Genomic DNA, 27,296 nt, shown 5'->3' on the forward strand with positions numbered 1-27,296 from the left:
ACTGCTGGTGAAATATGAAATTGTACAACCACTTTGGAAACAGCTCAGCGGTTTCTTAAACACATACATACCTACCATATGACCCAGCCATATGGAGCCAAGAAAAATGAATATACACGTTCACACAGAGCCTTTTACATAATTTTATTTGTAATAGCCCAAACTGGAAACAACCCAAATATCCATCAACAGGTAACTGGATAAACAAATTACAGATATAAAACAAATATATCCACTCTGACAATAAAAAGGAATCACATACAATATGAATCTGAAAATAATTATCCTGAAAGACAAAGAGTACACACTGTGTGACTCCATTTACACACAACTCTAGAAACTGCAAGCTAATCTAAAGTGATGATGGTTGTAGAAAAGGGATTACAAAGGGACTTGAAGAAGTTTTGGGGGAGTGATGGATACATTCTATTTGCATGACTAGGGGGTCCCTCTTCAATCAATAGCAGAAGTGTGGGGTCACTGACCACAGAATCAACCCTGGTTGGGTCCGTCCAGACTCATGTCAGCCTTAGCGGTGTCCTCATTTATGCAATCGCAAAGGGTTTGAATTTGGTCTCTTAGAAACCATCTGGGACTTCCCTGGCGGTCCAGTGGTTAGGACTCCCGTGATTCCACTGCAGGGGGCTGGGGTTCTATCCCTCGTCTACTAGGGAAGTAATGCAAATCTCCTGCATTCCTGATGAGGGGGATGGGATTCCGAGCGGAGTGCCAGGATCCTGGGCTGCTTTATACACACACGACGTCCAGCCCACACCTCTGACTTCTTACCCTGGACCTTCTGGGGCATCGGCTTTCACAAACACTTAGTTCTTCCTTTTGTAACGTGGCCACTTGCAGTTCAGCAATCAAGCAGGAAGGACTCGCAAATTAAGGAGTTGGGGCACAAATTCAGAGAGGAAACGGACGGTGGACACCAAGGCCTTATCCAGAGGCAGGTGGAAACCACCTGCACTGCCCAGCCCGACCAGGCCCCTCGGCCGCAACACCACTCTCCCCTGTGAAGATGGAGAGGGAAAACCAGGCCTTGGAGTCCACCTGGCAGTCTCTCGCCGCCCACAGGCACCAGGGACAAGAGACGTCACCTGTTTCGAGCCGCCCAACTAGTGAATAAAGGCGGACGACCCCAGACCTTCTGACCGCGGGGCGAGCACCTCCGCCCGCGCGCGCGCCCCAGCTCAGGCGCCGCGCGAGGCATCGCGGGAGTCGCGCGGCCTGACGTCACTAAAGGGCGGCGGCACTTGGGTCCCGCTTGGGTCCCGGCTGCTGGGCTCACGGGCTCCCGCAGCGTTTCTCCGCGCCCCTGTCTCTCCCGCGGATCTCGCCGGCCACGTGCCCTCAGAGCCATGCTCCCTGAAAGCCTGCCGTTTCGGATCGTGAGAGGACGGGTGAAACCAGGCCCAGGGGAGGAGGGGGAGCAGGGCAGGGACGTGACACTATGGCGGTCACGGCCCAGAGCCCGGTTGACCCCCTTCATGGCTCGAGCCCTCCCTGGCTCTCCGTGTGGCTCAGCAAGCCCTGGACGAGCCCCTAACGCTGCAAGTTGCCTTCACGCTGTTTGTCACCGTCTGCGACTCTTACGAGGTTAATTTCTCTCTCGGAATGTGAGCTGCAGGAGCGCAACCCTAGGATGAAACATAAGTAGCCTACAAGTTGACATTTGGTATAAGCAAGATTTATTACTCTTTTTAAAGCATCTATTTCTTCCTGTCTCTTGAAGGCAGCGGAAGAAATTAGTAACATTGGTTGCAGAAAGGGGAACTGAATGGCTGAAGAGGGTGAAATTCTTTCTTTCAACGTCCTTCAGTGCTGTGCTTAGCTATTACCTAAATTTTTTTTTTTTTTTTGTGGCACACGGGCTTAATTGCTCCGTGGCATGTGGGGTCTTCCTGGAGCAGGGATCAAACCTATGTCCCCTGCATTGCAGGCGGATTCTTAACCACTGCGCCACCTAGGAAGCCCTACCTAAATTTTTTTTTAATTAAAAATTTAAATTACCTAAATTTTTTTAGTTAAAAAAATTTAAATTTCATTAAGGCATACGTAGCGCTCTAGGACCTTTTACGCGAGAGTTTGAAAACATCTCATATATGATTTTATGAGTAAGAAGTAACTTAGCAAAAGCCACACAATGGATCTGTGATCTGTCATAAGATACCCCAAGTCTTCCTCCCTGCTCTTGGGGGAGGAGAGACCTTTTGACACCCACACATCTCTTTATGTTTTCTCTTCTTCATATTGATACTGACATTTCTCCGATCAGAAATGTTTTTGAGTTCAACAAATAAAATCTCCAACAAATTTTTAATTTATTTTGCTGTTACCTGCTAGGACTGGTACTATCACTTTATTGTTTGTGTGCGTGTGTTTTAAAGAGTGCAGTTGAAACACTTGTTCGAGTCAGTTAACTTTTTCATCTCAAGTGTCTTATGTACCAGAAAAAGTATGTGCACATAGGTGAACAGCAACTGGGATAAAGGGCTCATGTTTGAATTTAAAAACACCCCCGCTCACCATTTTAACCAATTGATTAGACTTAACTTCACTAATAGTGGACATTATGCATAGCATCACCTATGAAATATTCTCGCCAAAAATGTTTAATTCAAAGCTAGCCTTTATGTCTAACTTCCAGTTTGCAGGAAATAAGGGAGATAAAAGGACAAGTTAATAGACACCATGATGAAACCATCAGATAAATCTAGACACCCGTGGGACACCTAATTTAGTCTCTTCAAAAAGTCAATGCCGGGGGCTTCCTAGGTGGCGCAGTGGTTAAGAATCCGCCTGACAATGCAGAGGTCACGGGTTCGATCCCAGCTCCAGGAAGATCCCACATGCCACAGAGCAACTAAGCCCGTGTGCCAAAAAAAAGTCAATGCCGGGACTTCCTAGGTGGCACAGTGGTTGGGAGTCCGCCTGCCAATGCAGGGGACACGGGTTCGATCCCTGCCCCAGGAAGATACCACATGCCGCAGAGCGGCTGAGCCTGTGTGCCACAACTATTGAGCCTGCACTCTGGAGCCTGTGAGCCACAACTGTTGAGCCCTTGTGCCACAACTACTGAAGCCCACACACCTAGAGTCCCTGCTTTGCAACAAGAGAGGCCACCACAATGAGGAGCCTGCATACCACAATGAAGAGTAGCCCCTGCTCACTGCAACTAGAGAAAACCTGTGTGCAGCAACAAAGACCCAATTAAATAAATAAATCATTTATTAAAAAAAAGTCAATGCCATTAAAAAAAAAGAAAAAGGAACACAAGAAAGAGGTGGGGAGACTGCGTATTGGATTTAAAGAGACTAAAGAGAGAATCAAATCCAATATGTGAAACTTCACTGGATCCTGGCTTGAAAAAACATCTATAAAACACATTTTGGGGACAATTGGGGGGCATCTGAATCAGTATTAAATATTAGATATGATAATGGTATATTGTAGTTATACAGTGACGTATATTAAGGGGTAAAGTATTACAATATATAAAATTTAATTTCGATGTTCAGTAAGAAAAGTTATAGACACATAAAAGTACATATGGCAATATGTTAACTTTTGAAAGTAGGTGGTGGCTACTGGTGTCTATTGTATTATTCTTTCCACTTTCCTATATGTTTCAAATTTTTCATAAGTTAGGGAAAAACACATCCTTCCGACAAGTCACCCATAGATGAAAGGGGAAAGCCGGCTGATGCACGGCAGGACAGGCCTTGCCCCCCTCCGAGGAACCTTCTTGAGTCAGGAGTGTGGGGGGAGAAGCTTCAGGTTAGCAGGCAGGCAGGCAGTGCTCCTCTGGCCCTAGGTCTCCCTAGGCCTCTGTGTCCCCATTGGAAAGTGAAGTTGGATTAAATTCAGATCCAAAACGTTCCTTCTAAAACTGTATGAACAAGTAGATAAAGAACAGAGTAGTGGTTACCAGAGGGAAGAGGTGGTGGGAGGGCAAAATAGGTAAAGGGGATCAACTGTGTGGTGATGGATGAAAACCAAATTTTTGGTGGTTAAGTAACTGCGGGAAATAGAGAAGTAGAAATGTAACGTACACATGAAACTTACATGTTATAAACAATTGTTACCTCAATAAAAAATAAAAATTGTAGCTATTGCTGCATAACAATTTACTCCAAAGTAATGGCTTAAAACTGCCATTTTATTATGTTCATAGATTCTGTGGTCAGAAATTCAGAAAGGTCAGAGCAGGGATAGCTTATCTCTGCTCCATGATGTCTGGGAACTCAGCTAGGACAACTCGAAGACTAGGGGTGACTTCATGTTGGGGGCAGGAATCATTTGGAGACCTCTTCACTCATGTGTTTAGCAGGTGATGCTTGTATAGGTTGGTACCTCTGGCTGTTGGCCAGAACATCTATACATGGCCTTATCCTGGTGACCTCAAACTTCTTGGATGGAGGCTTGTGGCTCTAAAGGTGAGTGTCCCAAGTGAACCAGGCAGAAGCTGTATGGCCTTTTATGACCTAGCCTCAGAAGTCACACAGTGTCACTTCTGTAGTGCCAGATTCAGAGGGAGGGAACACAGACTTCACCTCTCAATGGCAGGAGAACCAAAACCACAGTGTAAGAGAAGAGCAAATGGGTTGGAAGGTTATTGTTGAGCAATATTGTATTGTATTCCAAATACATTTCCACGACACTCCCTGCTACTCCACAGCTGCTTGTTCTCAGCTGGTCCCCAGATTCTGCCCTTTGAGCAAAGTGGCCTCCCCCGTCCGCAACACTGTGCTCTGGCTTGGCTACTCTGAATAAGCCCTGCACTAGGGCTTGAGTGTGAGAGAATGGAAGCCTACAGAGCTTTAACATGAACAGATCACTAGAAATTCAGGATGTGACTTAAGCCTTTCTTCCCAAGGTCTTAAGTTTCCAAAAATGTATAAAATAGATACCTAATGAGAACCTACTATATAGCACCAGGAACTCTACTCAATGCTCTGTGGTGATCTAAATGGGAAGGAAATCTAAAAAAGGGGATATATGTATATGTATAACTTCAGTTTTTTTGTACTGCAGAAACTAACACAGCATTGTAAAGCAACTATACCCAATAAAAATTTTTTTTAAATAAATTTCCAAAAATCTTAATTCCTTGACAGACTATTTTCCTGGCTTCAGTTATCAACTCCATGTGAACAACTCAGATCTTGAGACTGGACATCTTTCCTAAGCCTTAGGTATTTGTAGCTACTGACTGGTTATTACCACTGGCATAAATTGCCATTGTCTCAATTGGTTCTTATGTTCAGCAACAGCTCACCCTTCAGAATCCCTGTCCTCCAAAAGCTCCACCACTGTTCCAGGCAATCAGGCTCAAAATCTTGCCAACCCAACCTTTAACACCCAGACCAAATCTATTTCAGAATGCCATCTTTCCTACAACAGCATCTTAAGTCCACACTCTGGTTACTTCCTCTTGGAGTTATATGCCTTGCTCCCCCTAAGGGTCTTCCTTCCGCGGTTCCCATCTTTACAGAACCCACCAGCTAAGCTATTCCCATTGCACCACATTCCTTACACACTGGCAGTGGTTCTGCAATCTTCTATCTGGCTTTTAGGCTTTCCTCAAAGCTGGTTCCCAGTGTATCCAGTACACTGCTGTGCATTTCCACGTCAACTGCTCCATTCAAGCAGGTATAGTCTCTCCCACTGTCTTTAGGACAGATGATCTCATTTTGCCCTGCATTATAACCTAAAATGATGACAGAATTGAGTGTTCAAGAGCTCAGAGGAGAGGGACAAAGTATGGGTAGAGACAGCCTCCAAATGGTTATGCCTGTGGGCAACTGGGAGATGAAGGAGTGATCTACGTAAGGAAGATACCTATCAACTACTTTACCTTTCTCATTAGGTACAGTGGGGCAGACAGACTGTGGCTTAAGTTTGTTTTCTATCCTTTTGAACTAGTCCAAAACTGTATAGTATTCATAAGCTTGAGAGTTATTTATGCTTCTGATAAAAGAGATGTAAATCTAGAACTGGAGTCGAAAGGAAAGACTTCAATGAAAGACTGATGCATAAATTATAAAAGTACAGATTCAAACAGATTTAATTTAAAAAATGGAACGTATCTTACATAAGTTAGAAATGTTGTCCCTCTCTGGGCACCTCAGAAGATGCACAGATCTTCCACAGCTCAGAGAAAAGACTGTACAGACAATTTTGATAAAGAATTGAAGGACAATTCAAAAAGAGTTTACAAAGAGCAAATCAGGAGGCAGAAAATGCTTCAAGACGCTTGGTCCTCAGAGATTGTTCTGGAATGCTGTTTCACTTGTATCAATATCATGTTCCTGGATGAGGCAAGAAGACATAGAGTTTTAGTTATTTAGTTATTTTGAACTGTTATTTCAGTTCAAAACCTGAAATGTGAACCCTTTGTTGTTTTGGACTTTGATTAGAGATTCTAAATCATCATTAACTGGGACACATAGGTAATCTCTGGCTTTAAGGCTAAATCCAGCCCAAGGATCAGTTTTCATGACCAGGACAGGGCTTTGACCACAGCCCATCACCCACCATGATGAGTGGGGAGCAAATACAGTTGGCGGTACTGATGCAAACACCACACTAGACTTCTTACTTTGGCCGTGGGGGTCTGACCCTGCCTTGCCACCAAGGTAAGTACGGTTGGGAATCCCCCTGGCCCCCATCCCACATTTCAGTGCTGAGCAAGTATACCAATACCTTGCCTCTGAGTTGCCTTCCTGGCGCTTATCTCAGAGCACTCTAATTGCCCATATAGTCCTGTCTCCCCCACTGCATGCAGCTCAGACAGCAAGGACTGTATTCACTGCCGCCACCCCGACATCTAGCACCTTGCTGGCACAGAGGAGGTCTATGGGATGAGTACCCAGCAGAGCCAGGCCCGGCCAGTAGTGGCTCAGACCCTAATCAGCCTTTCCACTCAGCATCTGAAATCGTGTGAGTGTGTGTATGAAACATGGATCTTCTCTTTATACTGTTTCATAGTTGTTTCTCCCCACCCCATGTACTGTATCATGAGTGTCTTCCCAAGTCCTTAAACTTTCTAAACCTTCTCAACCTTATGGATGCACCCTAGGTACTTAACTAGTTCCCTACTGATGGAAAGTTTTTTTTTCTACAACAATGCTTCACTGAGCATCCTGACTGGTAAACCTAGACACACTCAGGACTATATTATTTTTTATTTTTACTTTTATTTTTTGGCCATGCCATGTGGCATGCGGGATCTTAGTTCCCTGACCAGGTATCAGACCCATGCCTCCCTGCAGTACTGGACGACCAGGGAAGTCCCAGGATTATAGTATTAAGAGAAATTCTGAGGATTATGCTGGGCCAAAAGGTGTGTGTGTGTGTGTGTGTGTGTGTGTGTGTGTGTGTGTGTGTGTGTGTGTGTGTGTGTGTGTGTGTGTGTGTGTGTGTGTGTGTGTGTGTGTGTGTACACATTTAGGACTTCTGAATATTATAAAAAATACCTCCATAAAAGTGGAACCAGCTTATTTTCTCATCAATAGTACATAAATGAATGCCCATTTACCAACCTTGGTTGGGCATTTAATTTTAGAAATCCTGTCCAGGGATAGATAAGATGAAGGCCAGGTATAATTTTTAAGTTCTTGGTCCCAAGTCCAGGGCACGATGATTCCTCACATAAAGTGCTGACCTCGCGTCCTGCTGCTCCATCCTTGGCTCAGTTCTCTCCAGCCACACAGGCATCACTGCTGTCCCTCAAATAAGCCAGGCAGAGCCTAGCCTTAGGGACTCTGCACAGGTCTTCTCTCTGCCTGGGACACTCGTCCCCCCACTATCCCCAGGGCCAAATCCCTCAACACCTTCAAGTCTTTGCTCCCATGTCAGCTTTGTACTGTGGCCTACCCTGACCACCCCATTTAATTTAATCACCACATTCAGCACGCGGACCCCTCTGATCCCACTCCACTTTTTTATAGCACTCATCATCTCCTAGCATCCTACGTGATTCACTTATATATTATGTTTATTGTTTATTGTCTGTGTCCGCCAGCTAGAATACACATTCCCTAAGTGCAGGGATTGTCGTCTGTTTGTTCACCTAGTAGATAGTGAAATACTCGCAGAATGAATCAACGGCATAGAGCACGAGTCCAGTTTATGGATGATATCACCACTGGAAGGGCTCCCACTTGAGTGGGCCTTCTGGCTCTGTACCTGGTTCAGTTTCTTGAACTCTACCACTTGGAAGAAGATGTGCTCAAGAATATGTTTGGCATCTTGTTGGTCCTTTGGTAGTTTATTGGTGACTCCAAGGATGTCACCACACTTCCTGACGTAGAATTCCAGGTCTTCTTCAGTACCTAAGCACAGTTGGGGCAGTTAGATTCACCCTTGACCCTGCCCTTCCCCAAGTACAGACTTACTGTGGTTTTGGTATCCCTGTCAGGTTTCTACATCTCTCAAGATCACTCACCTCTTCCTCAGGTAATGCTACCACAGGACTTAAACTGTAGAGATCTCTGATGTGCTGTTTTTGTAAATGAGGACAGAAATGTGATACTCCTAAATAGAATAAGGCTGGACTGGTTCTGGCTAGACAGTCTCAGATCTGGCATTCCTACATTACAAAGAACAGGAGCAACCAGTAGGGAATCAATTTACCATTCTCTGATTGCCACAAGGACCATTAAGAGAAGGACATATGGGTATTTTAAATAGCAGGATAGACAGCCATTACTGCCCTTCTTATACCATACTGTACTTTCTATTTTTCTTCTCTGATTTGCATTTTTAATATTATGATAGAAATGATCTCTCACTCGAGCTCTACCCCCACCAATACTACCTAGGGGAAATACTGCCACGCATGCCTACATATCTACATATGTGTTAAAAAAACTGGACCAAACTATAATAGTTCTGTAAGTTGCCTTCATCATTTAACAATGTAACATGGACATTCCATGTCGAAGCTTATGCTTAACATCTTTCTTTTAACAGATGTATACTGTTCCCTTTTGTTTTATGTATTTTGTTGTTGTTGTTTCATGTATTTTTTTTTAACCAATCCTCCTACTGATGGACCATTAGACTGTTGTCAATTTTTCAAATGCTACAATTAACATCTCTATCTTTTTTACTATGCATTTCTACTAGGATTTCTGCAGGATAAATTGCTAGAAACAGAAATGCTGGCTCAAAACGTTTGACCCTTCACAGGTCTATTATTCCTACTGGACTAATTAGTGGGTCCTGCTAACTTCTGATTGCCCAGCACCTACCACCATGCCTGGCATGGAACAGAGACACAGTAAAGGTGTCTGACACTGAACTATTTTCATTTTTGTACATTCCTTTCTGGTCCTCGAGTGCATATAGATGTTTACACAGTTGGGATCCTACTCTAAGTACAGTTTATATCCTGCTTTCTTCATTTAGGAATCTCAGTGTCACCCTCTGGCCTTTGCAAACCTCTTTTGTAATGACTACGTACTGTCCCATTGATTGTGGCACAATTTACTACCATTCCCCTGTGAGTGAACACTAAGGCTATTCCCAATCACATTTTATTTTTTTAGTAAGTAGTGTCGTAGTCATCTGTGTACCTTCATTTATCTCTCTAGGTTAGATTCCCAGGAGTGGGGTCACTGCCTCAAAATGGACGGTTCATTTTATGTCTCTGAGCGCACATGCACAGGCCCACCTGCTGTGCTGGAGGTGGGGCCTGTAGGGAGGAGCACTGAGCCAAGAGCCAGGAGCACCACTCACCCTGCAGCTGTGTGGCCGGGGGCCTGTGTCCTCACCCACGGGTCAGGGTGGGCACACTTGACTCTTTATAGAATCCCTTCCACTTTGAATTCTCTGTAATCCTCTTGGCCCTGACTGAATTTTCTTATTCAACGGTCCTATGACCAACAGCCTAGATTTGCTAAGAGGCAGGCAGAGTCAGAATTCCTCCTGGGGTCACTCAGTAGGTCAGGACTAAAGACTCGCAGGAATTAAAGCTGAGACCCTGGCCTCTGCTTGGCACCATGTACTAGCTCACCGAGCTAACTGACCTTCAGGGAAATAATTAACATCACTTACATGAAATAAACGAAACTTGTACTTTTAAACTCCTATTCATATCGTGTTCTAGGGAGAACAAAAACTCTAAGCTTTCTTTCACGGCAAATCTCAGAAATTCACAATTTAATAAAACTCACAAAAGAAAACAAACAAAAATTTGACCAAACTCACACTTATTGGTAATCTGAGCAAGCCGGGCCTTCTCTGAGGAGAACGTCTCATCTAAGTCAAACAGCTCCAGGGGAGGGGGTGGTAATTCCCTGAAACTGGGAGGGAAAACCTAAAAGGCAAAAAGGTCTTTCATGAGAGAGCATGTCCAAAGCCATAACTGACAGTGATGAGACATAAGGAAAATGAGAGCATGAACTGCCCAGCACCTCCTTCTGCCCCAACCCATGAGACCACAGCAAGCAAGACGGCAGCCCGTTGCAAGCCCCCTAGCAGAACCAGCTCCAACCACACCATAGCACTGGCCAAGCTGATGTACCAGTGCCCATGAGCTCATGCAAGGACACACAGCTTGGGGCTTCTCAGGCTTATGTGTTGAACATTTGATGGTTTCTCATCTAATCATGAGTTCTTTAGGGACAGAAATTGGGGAAACAGATGTAGATTAGTGTAGAAAGTGCTGAACTTAGAGCTAGCATTCGCAGGTATGAGCCAGTGGTGTGCTGATAAATGCTGAACTATCACTCAAAAACAAGAGGCCTGATCTGAAACATTTGTCATTTTCTGTTTTGTAAACACTTCCACTGTGGCAGACTTTCAGGTTACCAAGAAGAAGCCAATTGGCTCACAGCGTTCCAGAATGTGGCACAACAAGACAACTTTGAAGGCAAATGGAGCTCACGCTAGATTGGAATGTTGAAAAATAACCTATAGACACGTGACTGTCCCCTGGGCTGTTAGAACTGGGCTGTGAATCTGAGTGCCAGTTGCCTAGAAAGCTCAAAGCTTTCTAGCAAAAAGTTCTTCCTCCTTTCCACCCAGGAATTCTCATATATGCCCTTCAACCCCACAAGATGGGAAATGTTTAACAGCCAGAGACGTCCACACCCTTGATTCCTCAGTTGCGAACTACACCAAAGGGAAGTCCCTGTAGAATACTAACAGGTTTGGTCTTGGTGCATGTTTAGAGCCAGAGAAACATGATCCCATGAGAAGGCCAGCTGGTGAGGGGGGCGCAAACAGCAGGGCTCTGTGGCGGGATGCCCCCCACACACCCACTCACCGCTGGCTGAAGGGCTGGCAGCGGCGTCTCAAACTGAGGCTGGATGAGCTGAAGAGGTTCATGCTTCACGTTTAGCTGCTCGTGAGCCCTGTGTTAAGAACATAAAAAAAGCGGGAATCAAGATGAGACATTAAGGCAAAACACGTCTAATTGATCACATGGTGCTCTCCTCCAACAAATCAAGAGGCTCAGCGCTGTGGCAAAAAAAAACTAAAAATCACACGAAATGTACTGTTACACGGAATGCAAGGATCCTTTCAGAAATCTTCTCTACTGTAGCAAATAGCTTGACTTTACTGAGAACTGGAAGGGAAAGTTCTTTCAAGTTTCCTACCAGGCTTCTCCTAAATAGGCTTTTAATTTTTACCCACAGGACACTGTGAATCTTGTAACTCACTGTTTCCTTCTTTGTTTTCACCATCAAGAGACAGCAGTCAACTCTGAAGTCTGCTTCTGGCAACTGAACAGATCTGTAGGAGATGCACTTTTTTTTCTTAAATTTTTAAGAGTTTATTTATGTATGTATTTTTGGCGTTGGGTCTTTGTTGTTGCTTGTGGGCCTTCTCTAGCTGCGGCGAGCGGGGGCTACTCTTCGCTGTGGTGTGCAGGCTTCTCATTGTGGTGGCTTCTCTTGTGGAGCACAGACTCTAGGCAAGCGGGCTCAGCAGCTGCAGCTCGCAGGTTCTATAGCGCAGGCTCAGTAGTCGTGGCTCACGGGCTTAGCTGCTCCGTAGTATGTGGGATCTTCCAGGACCAGGGATCAAACCCATGTCCCCTGCATTGGCAGGTGGATTCTTAACCACTGTGCCACCAGGGAAGTCCAGGACATGCACTTCTGTGTGCTTATTCATTGCACAAACATTTACTGAACACCTACTGTGTAACCAGACAGTTTTATCTGCCAGGAGTACAGCAGCAGGGGAAAAAAGAGACCAAGGCAGGCCCTTGTGGGACTGATATTCTAGCAGAAAAGAGACACACAGTAAACAAAAGCCAAGGTGCCAGGGATTCATAAACATTAGGGAGAAAAGCAGATCAAGAGAGATGGACAGAGACAGGGAAGGGGCAGGGAGTACAGCTTGTCACAGCAGCCCTGAGTGAAGGGAGGGGCAGGTCATGCAGTCACCCTCAGAGGCCAGATCAGAGGAGAAGAGGGAAAGAGGGGTGAGACATTTTCACGGCAGAGCAGGGCAGCCAGAGCAGCTGCAGCGGAGCAAGGGCGGTAGGCAGGAGTTTACAGAGTCAAGTGCTGACCTTCCCCCGCGGTCATTTTTTCTTGAAGCTCCCCCTTTGCCTCCATTCTCTCAAACATCAATTCGACCTTCTGCATCATGGAACAGATCATGCAAGCTGGCTACCCTCCTCTGGGGATGAGGCAAATTAAAATACACTCACCCAACTGAAACTGTATGCTCATTTGTGGTCTTTCAAAATTCATCTACATGAGCAAATGCCAAGGGGTATGGACAAAGTTCATGCCCGTTTCTTTGTATGGGTGCTTTCAGAAAGGAGACAGGTCTGTGGCTGCAGAAAGGCAGTTGTTACCTGACCTTACTGCTGTCACTTCCTCCACTAGTCCCAAGCGCTTGGGGAGCATCTTTCCTAGCAATGAGCAGAAGATCCCCACAGAGAGGAGAGAAATAACTTTTCTTGAGCATCTGTCACGTGCCAAGCACTGTGCCTGACCCTGTGTGAGGCACTTATTTCATTTAATCCTTGAAACAACCCTGGACAGTAGGTGTGATCTCTTACGGAAGATGAAACAGAGGTATAGAGACCAAGTAGCTCCCCAAGGTCACGTGGTTAGGGAATGACAGAGGCAAGGTTAGAACTGAGATCTGGCCCATCCCTGCCAACCAGAAGCCCTGTGACTCAGCCTACCCAGAAGGCAGAATTAGAGGCAGTTCTAAGCTAAAGGGCCTTCTTCCCACACACAAAGAACCATGCTGCCATGTCCTGGTCTCAGTCATCCTAGCCAGGATATTCTGTTTTCTGTCCCTAGAGAGAGGCGACTGTCCTGAAGCCCTGCGTTAATAATAAGACAAATTCCATTAAGTCTTCCCTTTCTTCACCCAGCTCACCACCTGCCCAAATCTTCCTCCTACTAGTAACCAACATGTACTTGAAGGGATGGGAAATGGGTGGAGGAGCTGATCTTAAAACATGTAAAACCTAATTCAGAAAGACGATCAGTATGGGAAAAGGGGAAGAATAAATGCCATCACTATAAACGAATCTGTGAAATGGCGCTGCTCTGTATTCCAGATTCTGCTGGCCTGACCTTTGGCGTTGCATTTTTACTGCCCATGTCCCATTCCCCAACCCACCAAGAACTCTGAGGGCAGGGACACCACAGTGTCTGTCTCTACCTCACACTCTACAGGCATCAATAAAGACCGGGCGGACAAATGAAGTCACTTCAGAGCAATACCCTACAGTTGACATAAATATCTAATGACTAATGGAATTTTTACTCAAAAAGAGAAATTACGTTCAAAAGTTGTTACATGCAAATAAAAATACCTAAGAGCTCCATACAGAAACTATAAACCAGTAACTGCTGCCATTTGCTGCGGTATGAAAGACAAATACAATTAAAACAGCCGTGTGAGCTTCTGAAACATCTATCACTCTGCTGACACTAAAACAGCAGACAGTTCCAATCAATCCCTCATTCAACACTTAAGATTGGTCATGATGGCCGGATCAGGAGAGAAGCTGGTCAAAGCAGCAGAAGCCAGTTGGACTGGAAGCAGCTAGAGGAGCAGCCTGATGAAGTTTTTGTTATGCTAAGAAAAGCCCTGAGTCAGGAAGGGAGCACTGGAGCTCAAAATCAAGAGCCAAATGTGCAGCCAGGATTCACGACCTGGCTCTCACCTGCAGGCTTCAGGTAGCGAGGGGGTGACAGAGATGTCCTGGCAGCTCTGGGGATGTTAGTGCCCTTTTGCCTTTTAGAAACACTCTAATCTCCCACAAATCTCTAGATAATTTCTTCCCAGGTTCAGGGGTTAAGACTGGCTGGATTAGGGACTTCCCTGGTGGTTCAGTGGTTAAGACTCCACGCTTCCAATGCAGGGGGCGTGGCTTTGATCCCTGGCTGGGGAACTAAGATCCCACATGCTGCACAGTATACTCTGCCCCACCCCAAAAAAAAAAAAAATTGGCTGGATTCAAATTCAGGCCCCATTGAAAACTAGCTGTGTGATCTTAGGCAAACCATTTAACTTCTCTGTGCCTCAGTGTCCTCATATGTAAAACGAGCACAATAACCACATTATGATTATACGTGATAAAGCAACGCACACAGAAAATTTAACATGGTACTTGTTAGGAGTCAAGGCTAAATGCAGTTCAAATGGTTATTAGGAATGAACTTCCTTGCCTGGACACACCCTGTCTTTGCTCATAAAGCGACCTCCCTGCAGAACGTCCTCTCCCAACATCCCCAACCATCTCCTGAAATCCTCTCACCCCTTAAAGTGCAGCACCCAGCAGAGGACCAAGCAAACACAGATCACCAAGAAATGTTGTTTGAAATCCTCACTGCCTGGCTAAAAGGGCTTCTCTTTCTTAAAGCCCTCCCTGCTCACCTCAGTCAAAATCGAATTCTCTTTCCTCATTATGCCACGGCTTCCAGTTTTATATTTCACACTTAGCATTAGATTAATAACCTTGCGTCACAGCTTGTACCTGTCTCTTCCATAAAACCATACACTTTGGGTATGGTGCTCAGCACAGTGGGAGATCTATAAGCACTTGATGACCTTGAATGTAAGTACAGGGGCGGGATGTAAGACAATCATCTGTAGCTGTGCCTTCAGCCTTTGGCTTATCCAGATGCAGATCCTGTGCCAGCCCAAAGATGCTCAACAATGTTAGTCCCTGCCCGTCGTTCGGGATGCAAAACAGTGACAAAACAGGCAATGGAACAGGGTCCAGCACTGGCCTAAAAGTCACTCAGGCCTGGCCTGAAATCCCTGCTCCACCGCGGGAGACTCATTCCCCTCTCAAAACCTCAGTTTCCTCAGCCGGAAATGAGGCAGGCAACTCAGAGGACCACTGAAAGTATTATATGAAGGCACAGTGAGGAGTACTTATTTGGTGACTACCCACCTTGGTTTACTGAGGGGGTCTCTGGGACGTGCAACTCTCTGTGCTAAGACCAGGAAAGTCCTGGGCAAACCAGAACGAGTTTGTCCTTCTAAATGCCCAGTACAGAGCCTGGAACCCAGCTGGAGCTGATAACTGCTGGCAGGTTCCTCTGCATCAAGCCCCGCCCAACCTCCCAGCGGTCTCGGCCGACCTCATCACAGGTCTGAGAACATGTTTTGCACACCGCACTTGCCATGACCCTAACTCCCATCCCCAGGCTCATGTTTTCAAACCAAACACTCAGGATGGAGTGCACAGCAGCTGAGAGAGCCGCGGTACTGACTTGATGACCTTGGGGAGGGAAGTGGTATCCAGCTGGTAAATGGACAGGTCGAAGAGGGTGGTGAAGTCCCGCGGGTTCTCATCGCCCTCCTGGAGACACACTCGCAGACGCTCGGACAGGGTGGCCGTGTCGGGCAGCATCATGTAGTCAGAAATCTGAAAGCCACAAGAGGGTTCCTTTCAGCAGAGCAGGGGCAAGAAATTACTCCGGTCTGCAACATCTCAGGTCTAAATCTGCAATATTTCTGCTCTCTTGCTAAGACATCTCACTGTTCATGATCACTGACAGCTAAACCTTAAATAAGCCAATTTCTGTGGAAAGAAGGACAAAGGTCACCCAGGTAAACCCCAATGTTGGCGAAACCCAGCTCTGCAATGACTCACGCCGGTCCGCACACAGCTGAATGCGGCTGGAGAAACGCACAACCTTGCCGACTGTCCTTTTCATCTGTGATCATTGATCTTGAGTGCTCAGCCATCAGCTAAATTCTTAAGTTCATTCCCTTGTCCCATTCTCCTAGGCAACACTTTCCTTCTGTCATGTCAACCATCTAAAATGATTTTCCCTTTCTTAATTTTAGTTGATGACTTCATTTTCTATTTCAGTGAGAAAACAGAAGCAACCAAAAAGGGAAGTCCATTTAACATCTATCCTCTCTCCAGCCACCAGCATCTGGGCCGTACACCCTGCTTTCTCTCCTGTCCTACGTACAAACCGCCTGTGACCCCTCTTTGGACACTAGACCCCAGTCCTTCTCCCCTAGCTGAGGACACACCTGCAGCACTGCTGAGAACCCTTAATGATGACACACTGGTAACAGTAAAAGACCAGGAAAACCTAAATGTCCATCGAGAGGTAAACCATAGTGTACTGCAGTACAAATAATGGAAAACACAGTTTTCAAAAAACAATCAAGAGAAATCTATAAATATGGAAAAACCTCCAAGACATATTGGTAATTTTAAAAAAGTAAGGTGCTAGACAGTGTATATACAAAGCATATAAACACAGAACCATTTGGATAAAACAAGGGGGAAGGAGAGTACACACACACATCCATATTTGCTTCTCTCTGTATACAATATCTCTGGAAGAACAGATGAGAAACTGCTAAGAATGCTGTCACTGTGGAGAGAACCAAATGAGTAGGCAAAGACAGAAGGAAGACTGTTCATCGTGCATGCTTCTGAATTCCAAACTATGTGAAGGCATTATCTAGTCAAGCAATAAATTTAAGTTTAAATAAATGCATGCTGGCAACCAGGAGTTTGTGTATTCCTAATTTTCCTTTGAATTGCATTTAGCCTTGACTTCTTACAAGGCCAACTTGGTGACAGTTTTAAAAACTGATCTCTAAAGTCACCCACAACATACTGTTCCACATTTTCTAGCTCCAGCACTTGGCAAGATGTGCCTGAGCTCAATGGAAATGAGACGTCGAGACAGAGGCTCACTTTTCTCTCTATCCCAAGTGTTGAAAACTCCTCCAGTCCTCAAACTTTCTTCTAGACAAGAAACAAAGGAGAAGCATCAACAAATAAATGCCCTCCCTAGCACTATCTGGCTGATGCAGAGCCTTCAACCCTCTAACAGGATAGGGATGAAGTCAAGAGCAGTAACAAGGGCACTGACCGTGGCAGGACACACACCCGGGTCATGGCACGGAGATCAGCATGGGCCCAGCAATCTCAAAGACCCTGCGGCTGATTCTCAGCTCCGAATGGAAGCTTGTTAACAAAATTCTCGTTCAGACAACTATCAAGGTCTTAGATGTCCAGATAGAAACATAAAAGAGTCCTCCCAAGACCACTGGTTTTCATGACTTCCTAGCAGATTTTGTGGTTACAACCTGTTGTGGAAATTCCTTCAGCTCTTTATCAAGCTATCACTTTGTTAACTCTCATTTAAAACGGTGCTATTGTCTGGGTTTGAAACCCATTCCAACATTGCAAGATTTGATCTGAAATCATAAGAAGCTTAGATTTTCAGAATTTCTTACTGTGCAATGTGACTGGATCCAGTGTTTTACTTTCCAAAGCCTGACAATACAAAGGATGTTTTTCACCAGGTTTCAGAACTGGAAGATACATGAAACTGCATGGATTCAGAGAAAGGCCTTAACAACACTCCCCTCCTCTGGTTTTCTACTGATGCTTCCCTTCGGACCCAGCCCAGTGACACATGTGCTGAAGTGTGAACAACAGAGCAGTAGAAAAGGCACAGGTTCCGGAATCAGCCTGAAGTGGGCCTTAATAACGGCTTAGCCAGGTATTAATCTAAGCGGGAACCTCGAATTTACTTACTTTAGTTTCCTCAGCTAGAAAAGAGGAATGACAGAAAATTAGCAGGAGCGAGGTGGCTACACAGGACAGGAGCAGACCCAGCACCTCCTAGCGCTGCTCCCCTCGACCCACGACATTCTAACTAGGATTGGCAGCTGCCAAAGATGCCGTCCACTCAGAGCTGGGTCCTGTGAGACCTGAAAAGCGAATTCCTGGCTGCACCCCAATTCTTTTGTTTTGGGGGCTTACATCACTTTTCAGGAGGAATTTAAGCAAAACAGCCTCACACTTAATGTTTCCATGTAAGGGAATATTTTAGACACAGGGCTCTCCTGTTTGCTAACCCAAGTCAGCCCCTGGGTTTTCCAGCCAAGTCAGTCCTCAGCCCAGGGCAGAAGCAGTCAGCGGACAGCCAGCCCACCTCCTGCTACCCACTGCCAAGAAATCATTTTCCTGATATTTCAGAGTTTAAGAAACAGAGAACTAAATGAAGAATGAGTAGACTTTGAGTCAGGAGACCTGGGTTTGGGTCTCAGCTCTGTAACTGCTTGCTCTTTGGGCATACTGAAATCTTGCAGAATTTCATCCTCCTCATCTGTAAGATGAGAATAAGACTACCTCCCAGGGCCGTGTGATGTTTAAACAAGATGATTGTTGTGGAATCACGTGATAGTCAGTGCCTGGTATATAATAAATACAAGAGTTTTTTAAAAAGTCTTGACAGGTATATAGGCCTTTTTACATCCTTTAGTTTAACAAGTAAATTTACATCTATTCATTTAGGCCTCACAATTATCCTGTGAGACAGAGAACACAGGTATTAGCGTCCCCAAAACTAGTTAGAAAATTAAGATGAAAAAAGGTCAGAAATAACCTGCTTAAGGAATTTGTGAATAAAGCCAAATTAATTTCATCCTTTCCAATTAAAAAAAAAAAAAAAAATCACCTGCTTAAGGTCCCAGGGCTCATGGTGGAGTGGGACCTAGAAGGTGGTTACTGGTCCCTAGTCCAGTGCAGGTCTCACCATTCTCCTATCCATTCTCTGATAAGCATTATCATAATGCCTTTAGGATTGTTATTCCTACAGGCAACAAATAGAGCTTAAAACTTAATGATGACCTTTGTTTCTTCATGAAAAAATTATGTTTATATCCTTCATATCTTTGAAAGAAGTATTTCTTTACAGATACTGATTCTGAAAGTTTGGACCAGAGAGCATATATTAAATTCCAATCATTACATATAGAGAGAGAGGCTCCCACCCCCGTTGAATTCAATGACTATATAATTTACTGATTTATTATTTTTGACAATGTGTCCTTCATCTTGCAAAAAGCATCATTTCTTGCCACCCATCCTACAGATAAAGTAAGGGATAGATATTCCTTTAGAACTGTTAGAAGTGGCTCTGAGAAGCTGGACCCATTTTCCATTTCAAAGGTTTTTTTTAATGACTCATAACCTCCTACCTCCGGGTCCTCAGCATCGATCTGGTTTAGGTGGATATCTCCTGTTGTGAGCCACTGGAAAACAACATCCTAAATTTAAAAAAATAAACACAGAATTACACATCTGGTTATCTGAGAAAGCTGAGGGCAGGATTAGCGAGTTAACTCAATCAAGAAAAATGATAGAGGGGATGGAGAGAAAGATGGCGGTGAAGTAGCAGGACATGGAATGCATCCCTCTCCACAGATGCATCAGGAATACATCAAAAGATGCAATAATTCCCACAGAGAACCAGCTGAACACAGCAGAAGACCCTGAACACCAGAAAGGACTTCAAAGATCCCTACATAACTGGGTAGGACAGAGAGGGAAAAAAGAAAAGGGGAAAAAAAAATGATAGAGGGAAAGAGACTACACCAGCGATTTGAAAAAGGGTAGCCACCCTTCTCTTGGTGAAATCACATGAAAACTTAAAAAGTTTTCCTCACCCTAGTGCCATTATTATTATTGGAAATTTATCATTTATCTTAAGGCACTCTAACCTTTAATCACCAGTCAGAATTTATTAAAATTTTTTCACAGTTTGGAAACAATCCCTGTGCAATGCACTGATGACAGCCTGGACGTAAAAAGTAGAACATGCGAAATGTCCCCTAGAAGTGTCTAGAGACGGTGGAACTTCGTGGAGATTCTACAGAAACAAGATTTTTTTTTTTTTTTTCCTGCAACTTGCAGCTTGTGGGGTCTTATTTTCCCGACCAGGGATCAAACCTGGGCCCTCAGCAGCGAAAGCGCAACCTAACCACTGGACAGCCAGGGAGTTCCCAGAAACAAGATCTTAACTCAATCTCTCTATAAGACAAAATCCTTAAGGCTGAAGGAACTTACCTCATTAATGAAAAAGCTCAGTGGGACCTTCTCCCTCTGGTGAGTGAGTCACTGGCATCACAGCAACGTCCAGCTCTAACCTGCACCCCGGCGTCCTTCACAGGACACGTTCCTCTCGCACTTGTCATGCCTTTGCCTGGTGCCCCACCTCAATCAGCGACCAGTCCTACCATAATCCCTCCTAAACCCAGCTCGTGCTGGCCAGGCCCTCCCCCCACTCACACCTTCACTGCTCTCATTCAGGTCCTTGTCCCCTCTTGCCCGGCGGACTCCGCCAGCCTCCTAACCGGCTCCAGGCTGCCCTCTCCCTTCCATCGTCCACACTCACAGATCTGACTATGCCCAAGGCTGCAGGACACCCTACAAGGGCTCTACAAGGGCTACCTGTGACTTTTCAAAGAAAGTTCAAGAGTTCCTAGGCTCTACACACGAGTCCCTGGTTGGGTCTGCTCCTCCCCTCTTCTCCAGGGTGGCTCCCAGGCTGGGGTGGCATGCTTAAAAACGCTCACCACATCCTTCTGGATTTATTTTTGTCTCTCACGCTCTCTCTCAATGTTCTATATACTTTTTCAGAGCAGAGACTATGCCTGACTCATCTTTGTCTCCTTAATGCCTGGCATATAATGGGCTCTGAGTGGCTCGTTTTAAATGAATAGATAAACTCAGTAGTATTTTTTTTTAATAACATGAAAAGCATACACATTATTCACTAGTGAGATAAAATGGAAGCGCTTACCATGATTTTGCTGTTTTCTTCTTTATCCAAATATTGGTCACTGAACATGTGACATGAGCCAAGCACTGCCAATTTCCCACCTTGATTCTGTTGATAACAAAGCAGTGTGAGATATTCAGATCCCAAAATGTACCACAGGCACCTCAGTCCCCAAACACTTATCATCACAACCATGAGCAAATGTCTTATATACTAAGAAGTGCCAACTCACATGGGCATTTTAATGGTCTAGAAATGTCAATTATGGTAACAAATATATTCCAACCTGCCTCTCAATTTAGACCTTCTATACCCTTTGATATGACTTTAACAGAAAGCAATGTGAACTGGTTTGACAGTATTCTCCCACTGTCAGTGAAATTATAAATGAAAGTCATAATCTTCAAGGAAAAAAAAAAGACAAATCAAATCTGTAAAGATTTCGACATTTTATGAGTACCAAAAAAAACCAGTACTTAAGATTCAAACAGAAAACTAAGTCACAAGCATGAAAAATTCACAAAAGAAATGACTGGTTAATAATAAAAAAAAAAGTTAATGTTAGTAATTTAAAAAATCAAAACAAAGTATTTTTTCCTATCAGATTAACAAGTGAAAAAAAAATGACTATAAACAGTGTTGGTCAGGTTTTAGTGAAATAAGTTCTTTGACACATTGCTGTTGAAACTGTCAACAAATGCAACACAGCCATATGAAATATACCAAAAACTCTGCACAACTTTATAGCCATAATCACAAACTATTAGAAACAAAACCAAATGTTCAACCTCAGAAATATGGTTAAGAATAATGGAACCTCCCCCAGTTGTTAAATTATATATTAGAAAGGGTTTTCAGGAACCTGGGAAAACGCTTCTGTCATAATATGAGGTTAGTTTTTTTGTTTTGTTCTGTTGTGTTTTTTTTAAGAACATTTTCCTATACATCAATTGTACAGCTACCAGAGTTTAAAGCCTGCAAGGCAAATAAACAAAAATGAGGCACAAGCAAAAGTAGGAGAAAATAATCAAAACATCAGCCTGGCCTGTTCAGAGTAGTGCAGCATTCTTTTTTTTTCTCCATCTCTGTATTCTAAAATTTTTCTACAATGAACATGTTACTTTTGTAATGAGAAAATACTACGCAGTATTAAAAATACAAAATGAAATCAGATTTTCTAGCAACATCACACACAGGGAACAGGCACAGTTGAAACGACACTGGGAAAGAATGACACCTATGCCAGAGATGTTGAGCTACAAATACACAAATTCTGCAAATAAAACAAAATTTGCAAAACAAACTCTGACTTGTCCCATATTAAAAGCAAATGCCTCACAGGAAAAATAATACAATTACTACACATAATCACTGCAAACAGACCAGTTACTGAGAATAGAAAGTTAACTGGGTAGAATTCTACAGAAAGAACAGGGCAGTGACTGAACGAACTAGGCAGCGGACTTGAATCTCCATAGGTAAGTAAATATCTACACCTCTACTCATAGTTAGACATATTTTCTTTTCCTTAATATACAGTCGACCTTTGAACAACACAAGTTTGAACTGCACGGGTCCACTCACAAGCGAATTTTTTTTTCAATAGTAAATAGTACTGTACTACCCGATCCGTGGTTGGTTGCATTTGCAGATGCAGAACAGAATATACAGAGGGGACTGATCTGTTACACATGATTTTCCACTGTGAAGAGAGCTGGCACCTCTAATCCCTGCATTGTTCAAGGGTCAACTGTTATTTTCTTTTCCCTACCTCATTTATTTCAAATAGATTATAGATCATCCTTTAATCTTTTTATTCTGTCCTGACAGATTCTACCATTGTCTTCAGCTTCCTTTTCCAGCATTTGCCTATAATTTGTTCCAATTAAATAGGAGTATGTCTACTCAAGGACCAATGTGCTCCTTCGATGCTAATGAGTCTATCCCAGTAAACCAAAGACCTAGAAAGGCTCACGATAAGCTCAGTGAAGGCAATGGCCCTGGGCCCGGAGGTAGAACACCCCTCAGTGCTAGCCTGGCCCTGCTCATGGGTTCCAGATGGAGAGTAGCCTCCTCTCTGGGATCACCGCTTCAGCTCACCAACAAGTGAGGCAACAACCTCTCTGAAAGACTGTGTTTATAAGGCAGGACTAAAAGCCTATTAAGAGGAGAAAATGTGCTTTAAATAGCTATGCAATGAGGAGATGGTAGTCTCATGAGTTCTAGAAGAATCACCACACTAGCACAGAATTCTGTACCCAACAGATGCTCCACAAAAATCCACTGAATAAGCCAGGTAAAATCTCTGTGCACAGTTAAAAAATCAAATAATTAGAGTTCTCGTATTACACCACCAGAGGCCCCGTAAGATGGTGTCTCATGACTTTTGTGCCTATAAACAGACATTTCATGTAAACCAATTATTTCCACATCTTGAATCATTTAATAACACTTTAACTTTAAAACAATATTCCCTGCTGTTTAGGAGAGACTAACTACCATAATAGCTATTCTTATAACTATTATGATATTATGATACTTTGTCCAAATATCATCTTTCAAACACAGCATAGACATTTATTTACTTTTTTTTTTACATGACTTTTTTTTTTTTAATTTGTTTATTGGCTCTTGTTGGGTCTTCGCTGCTACGCACAGGCTTCCTCTAGTTGTGGTGAGCAGAGGCTACTCTTCATTGTGGTGCACAGGCTCCTCACTGTAGTGGCTTTTCTTGTTGTGGAGCACGGGCTCTAGGTGCTGGGCTTCAGTAGCTGGGGCACACGGGCTCAATATGTGTGGCGCACAGGCTTAGTTGCTCCACAGCATGTGGGATCTTCCCAGAGCAGGGCTCGAACCTGTGTCCCCTGCATTGGCAGGAGGATTCCTAGCCACTGCACCATCTAGGAAGTCCCTACTTTCTAATAAAATGACATCAGAGCTTTTAAATATGAGAGGGAAAGTAATAACTAGGTCGCGCAAAGAAAAAACAGGATCACGTGGAGCTGGAAACATGCAGGTCTCTGGAGAAAAACTGGGAGGTCAGCTGGTGAATTCCAGGTCTTGGTAGACAGATGAAGGTGAGTTCAGCGAACATGAATTAAAAGGTAGTGGATACAGGAGGTGATAATGAGGAGGGCTGTGTCCTCTGGGACCATCAGCTCCCACATTTTGTGGGATCTCTAGGATGAGAACGGAACAACTAGTCTCCTGATCTGTTTTCCCGGGATACACTAAAATACCAGCAGCGCAATTCTACGCATTGTGATGTAGTTTGCTAACTCAACCTTTCTCTGGATGGATTCTCTAAGATTGGCAGTGAGAGCTGGTAGTGAGAGACAGTTATAACACAGGTTCCCCCATGCCACAGTGGAAAAGCTTTGGATCTAGTATAAGAGCTAGGTATACATCTTGACTCCATCAATGACCGGACCATCCACTGTTTCCCCATCAGTAAAATGTAGTTATTTGAAATCCTACTTCTCAGGACTGTTGTAAAGACCAGTGAGAAAATATCTGAAACCTCTATGGAGACAGTAAAGAAGTTCTTACTTACTATTTCAGTAATAAAAATAACACACCCACCCATATCTAAGAAAGGCTGTACCTTCGAGTGATAGAAAGCCAGGATGGGTCTGTTAAGTGGGAAACAGACAGAGCCTGTGGACAGAACAGCCACTGCTGGTTTCATGACACTCAATGTCGCACCGAAAGGATAGACAAAGGTGAGAGCCCTGAAAGAAAGAAAGGAATATTCAAGGTTTTTTTTTAATGAATAAAAAAATTTTGAAGATAATCTCAGTGTTTCTTGAGCAAGTCACGATCAAACAGAAAATATTCTATAAGCTTTGGTTTGTTAACTCAAAATTAGTATCACTCCAGCTACAGGTTTAATAAAGCATTTTAAGAAATGTGAACATAAATTAACAATTTACAATCGTACGTATAAATGACTATAACTGAAAGAACAAAACTAGCCCCAATGGAGGAAGAGGAAGAAGAGGGGGCCTCATCTAAAAACTGAACCAGAGCTATACGTGAGCCTGCTCTGTGTAACAATGTTTTAGATGTAAATACTTTCCTCTCCCTTATAAATCTGACTCGTGTTATCTCTAAGAATGAATATCTGTCATCAGAAGTGTATGCTACCTGTTGAGTGCTTATATGAACAGAGGCATATTGTGTATGTCCATCCCACACTGGACACTTCTACACAGACCTGCCTTGGAGTCCCTCCTCTAATCTCCGCTGTTCTAGCAAAGACTGTGAGTGTCTAGAGCGGATCAGTACTTGGGGCAATATACTCCTGGAAAGGGTGTAGGACAGAGGGGGTAAGGGTGGGGTGCAGACCTGGGGGAAGGGCTAGGGTTTCACTGCAAGAAAAATGAAGCTCTGCAAAGGTATTTGTTTGAAGGAAGTGTCCTCAGAATGGAGAGAAATAGGAATCTTAAAACCAAAGCATACAATTAGAAACTAGGGCAGGAAGGAGGAGGAATGGACAGAGGGAATACCCATGAAGAGTTCCCTATAAAAATTTAAATTTTCCTTTCTCTTAGACTGTTCTTTTCAGTTTAAGTTTTAAATTATTTCCTTCCAGTGTTAGTTTTCACAGTCCCTTCAGTAAAGTCTCATCTACACCTATGACTTCTGTGTCACATCATGGTTGAGAAGTGGTACCTGCCCCACGTTCCCCATTCTCTTCCTTTCACTCCTACCCCAGTAGTATCCCAGTAAGGTGGGGTGCAGCCCATGATTTCCAGGACAGGAGAAGAAAGAAATGAGGAAGGAAGGAGGAGGAGAGGAAAGGTAAATGGGAGAAATAGTTACGTGGATGTCAGGGCACATCCTTCCCCACACTTCCCCCAAATGCACTCAAGGGTGGTAATTCTTAAGGAGGAAGGGAGAATGGTTATATGATGAAAACTGCCAAGCTATTCTTTACACTCCTCTATTTCTTTTATTATTACTAAGAAATCAATCAGACTGACATTTTGATAAGACTTTAAGTGTAAGGCTAAACACCCACCCCCAAAACAAATACAGGACTTTTCCTAACCAAGTGTGAATGAGTAAGATTAGCTGGGAAAGTGTATTCCTGGAAGAGGGAGCAGATCTGTAAAGGCCCTAAGGTGAGAGAGAGCTTAGCATACCTAAGGAATTCAAACAAAGTCAGTGTGGCCACAGCAGAGTAAAAGAAGAAAAATGGGACATGATAAAAAATGGGGCTAAATGAGAGCCTGAGACTCCAATAGGTCAAGATATTTCAAAGCACAAAGCAGGACTGCTTATCCACACCTCAAAGTCTCCCAAAGCACTGTGCTGCTTCCAAGACAACCCAGGAAACTAACAACCTGCCATCTGCCTTTCACTACAACTACTGAGGAAGTCATAATGTGATAGCAGGTAAGGCACAGAGCACTTCCACAAGTACTGCCTCATTGGCGTTTCCCAACAACTTTGTAGGATTAATACTGTTCCCATTACACAGATACGGCAATCGAAGCTAACAGTTATTTTGCCCTGGGTCGCCCTGTAAGTAAGGCATGAAATCGGGAACTTCTAAATCCTTCTAACTCTTAAGTCCACAGTTCTTTCACTTATTCACCAAGAATCAGACTGTGATTCTTGAATGTCAGTAATGTTAACTTATGACATACGTTGCTATACATTTTCCCCTTTACGACTTTACCTTGGTTTCATACTAAGAAGGATCTTTTGCACTCTTAGATTATAAAACATTCACCTATAGTTTCTTTTAGTGTTTTATGGTTTTGTTTTTAATATCTAAAGATTTAATACATCTGAAATATATCTTGGGGTGTGGTATGAAAATGGAAATTTTTTCCAAATGATTAGCCAAAATTATACCATACATTCCCCAATAATTTGACATGTCACCTTAACTATAAACTAATAACCTCTACCTTCCATATATTTTGGACCTGATTCTAATTTTTTAATTTATTTTTCACTATTTCTGCATTAGTATCACATTATTTTAACTACTAGAGCCTTGTAATATGCTTTAAATATATAAAAACATTCATCTTCTATGGCGCAAAATACCCCAAAGTAAAAAGGTAAACTGGGAAAAACATTTGTAACACATGTAGGTCTTACAAATGAATAAGAAAAGACAAATTAGCAGTAGAAAAACAGGCAAAAAGCACTGAACAGGAAATTCACAGAACAAATACAATCAGCCAACAGACTTTAAAAGCCATCCCATTCATAATAATCAAAGAACTA

The 27,296-nt window shown here is 43.6% G+C and overlaps 1 protein-coding gene across 5 annotated transcripts in view; it reads right to left on the reverse strand.

The window, feature by feature from the left end:
- Positions 1-6,055: 6,055 nt before the first annotated feature.
- IFT52 (intraflagellar transport 52) overlaps positions 6,056-27,296 on the reverse strand; it is a 29,627-nt gene continuing 8,386 nt past the window's right edge. For 4 of the 5 annotated variants that reach the window (XM_057703481.1, XM_057703483.1, XM_057703480.1 and 1 more), the window contains 8 exons: positions 24,655-24,781; positions 21,072-21,158; positions 19,468-19,536; positions 15,717-15,871; positions 11,282-11,369; positions 10,222-10,330; positions 8,197-8,342; positions 6,056-6,317 (listed from right to left, as the gene is read on the reverse strand). In XM_057703481.1, coding sequence (XP_057559464.1) covers positions 6,270-6,317; positions 8,197-8,342; positions 10,222-10,330; positions 11,282-11,369; positions 15,717-15,871; positions 19,468-19,536; positions 21,072-21,158; positions 24,655-24,781 — 829 coding nt within the window. In that variant the 3' untranslated portion in view covers positions 6,056-6,269. The remainder of the gene's footprint in view (positions 6,318-8,196; positions 8,343-10,221; positions 10,331-11,281; positions 11,370-15,716; positions 15,872-19,467; positions 19,537-21,071; positions 21,159-24,654; positions 24,782-27,296) is intronic. The other variant, XM_057703482.1, reaches the window with a different exon arrangement.

The sequence above is a fragment of the Hippopotamus amphibius genome, chromosome 12 (assembly GCF_030028045.1).
Source record: "Hippopotamus amphibius kiboko isolate mHipAmp2 chromosome 12, mHipAmp2.hap2, whole genome shotgun sequence".
Classification (NCBI taxonomy): Eukaryota; Metazoa; Chordata; class Mammalia; order Artiodactyla; family Hippopotamidae; genus Hippopotamus; species Hippopotamus amphibius.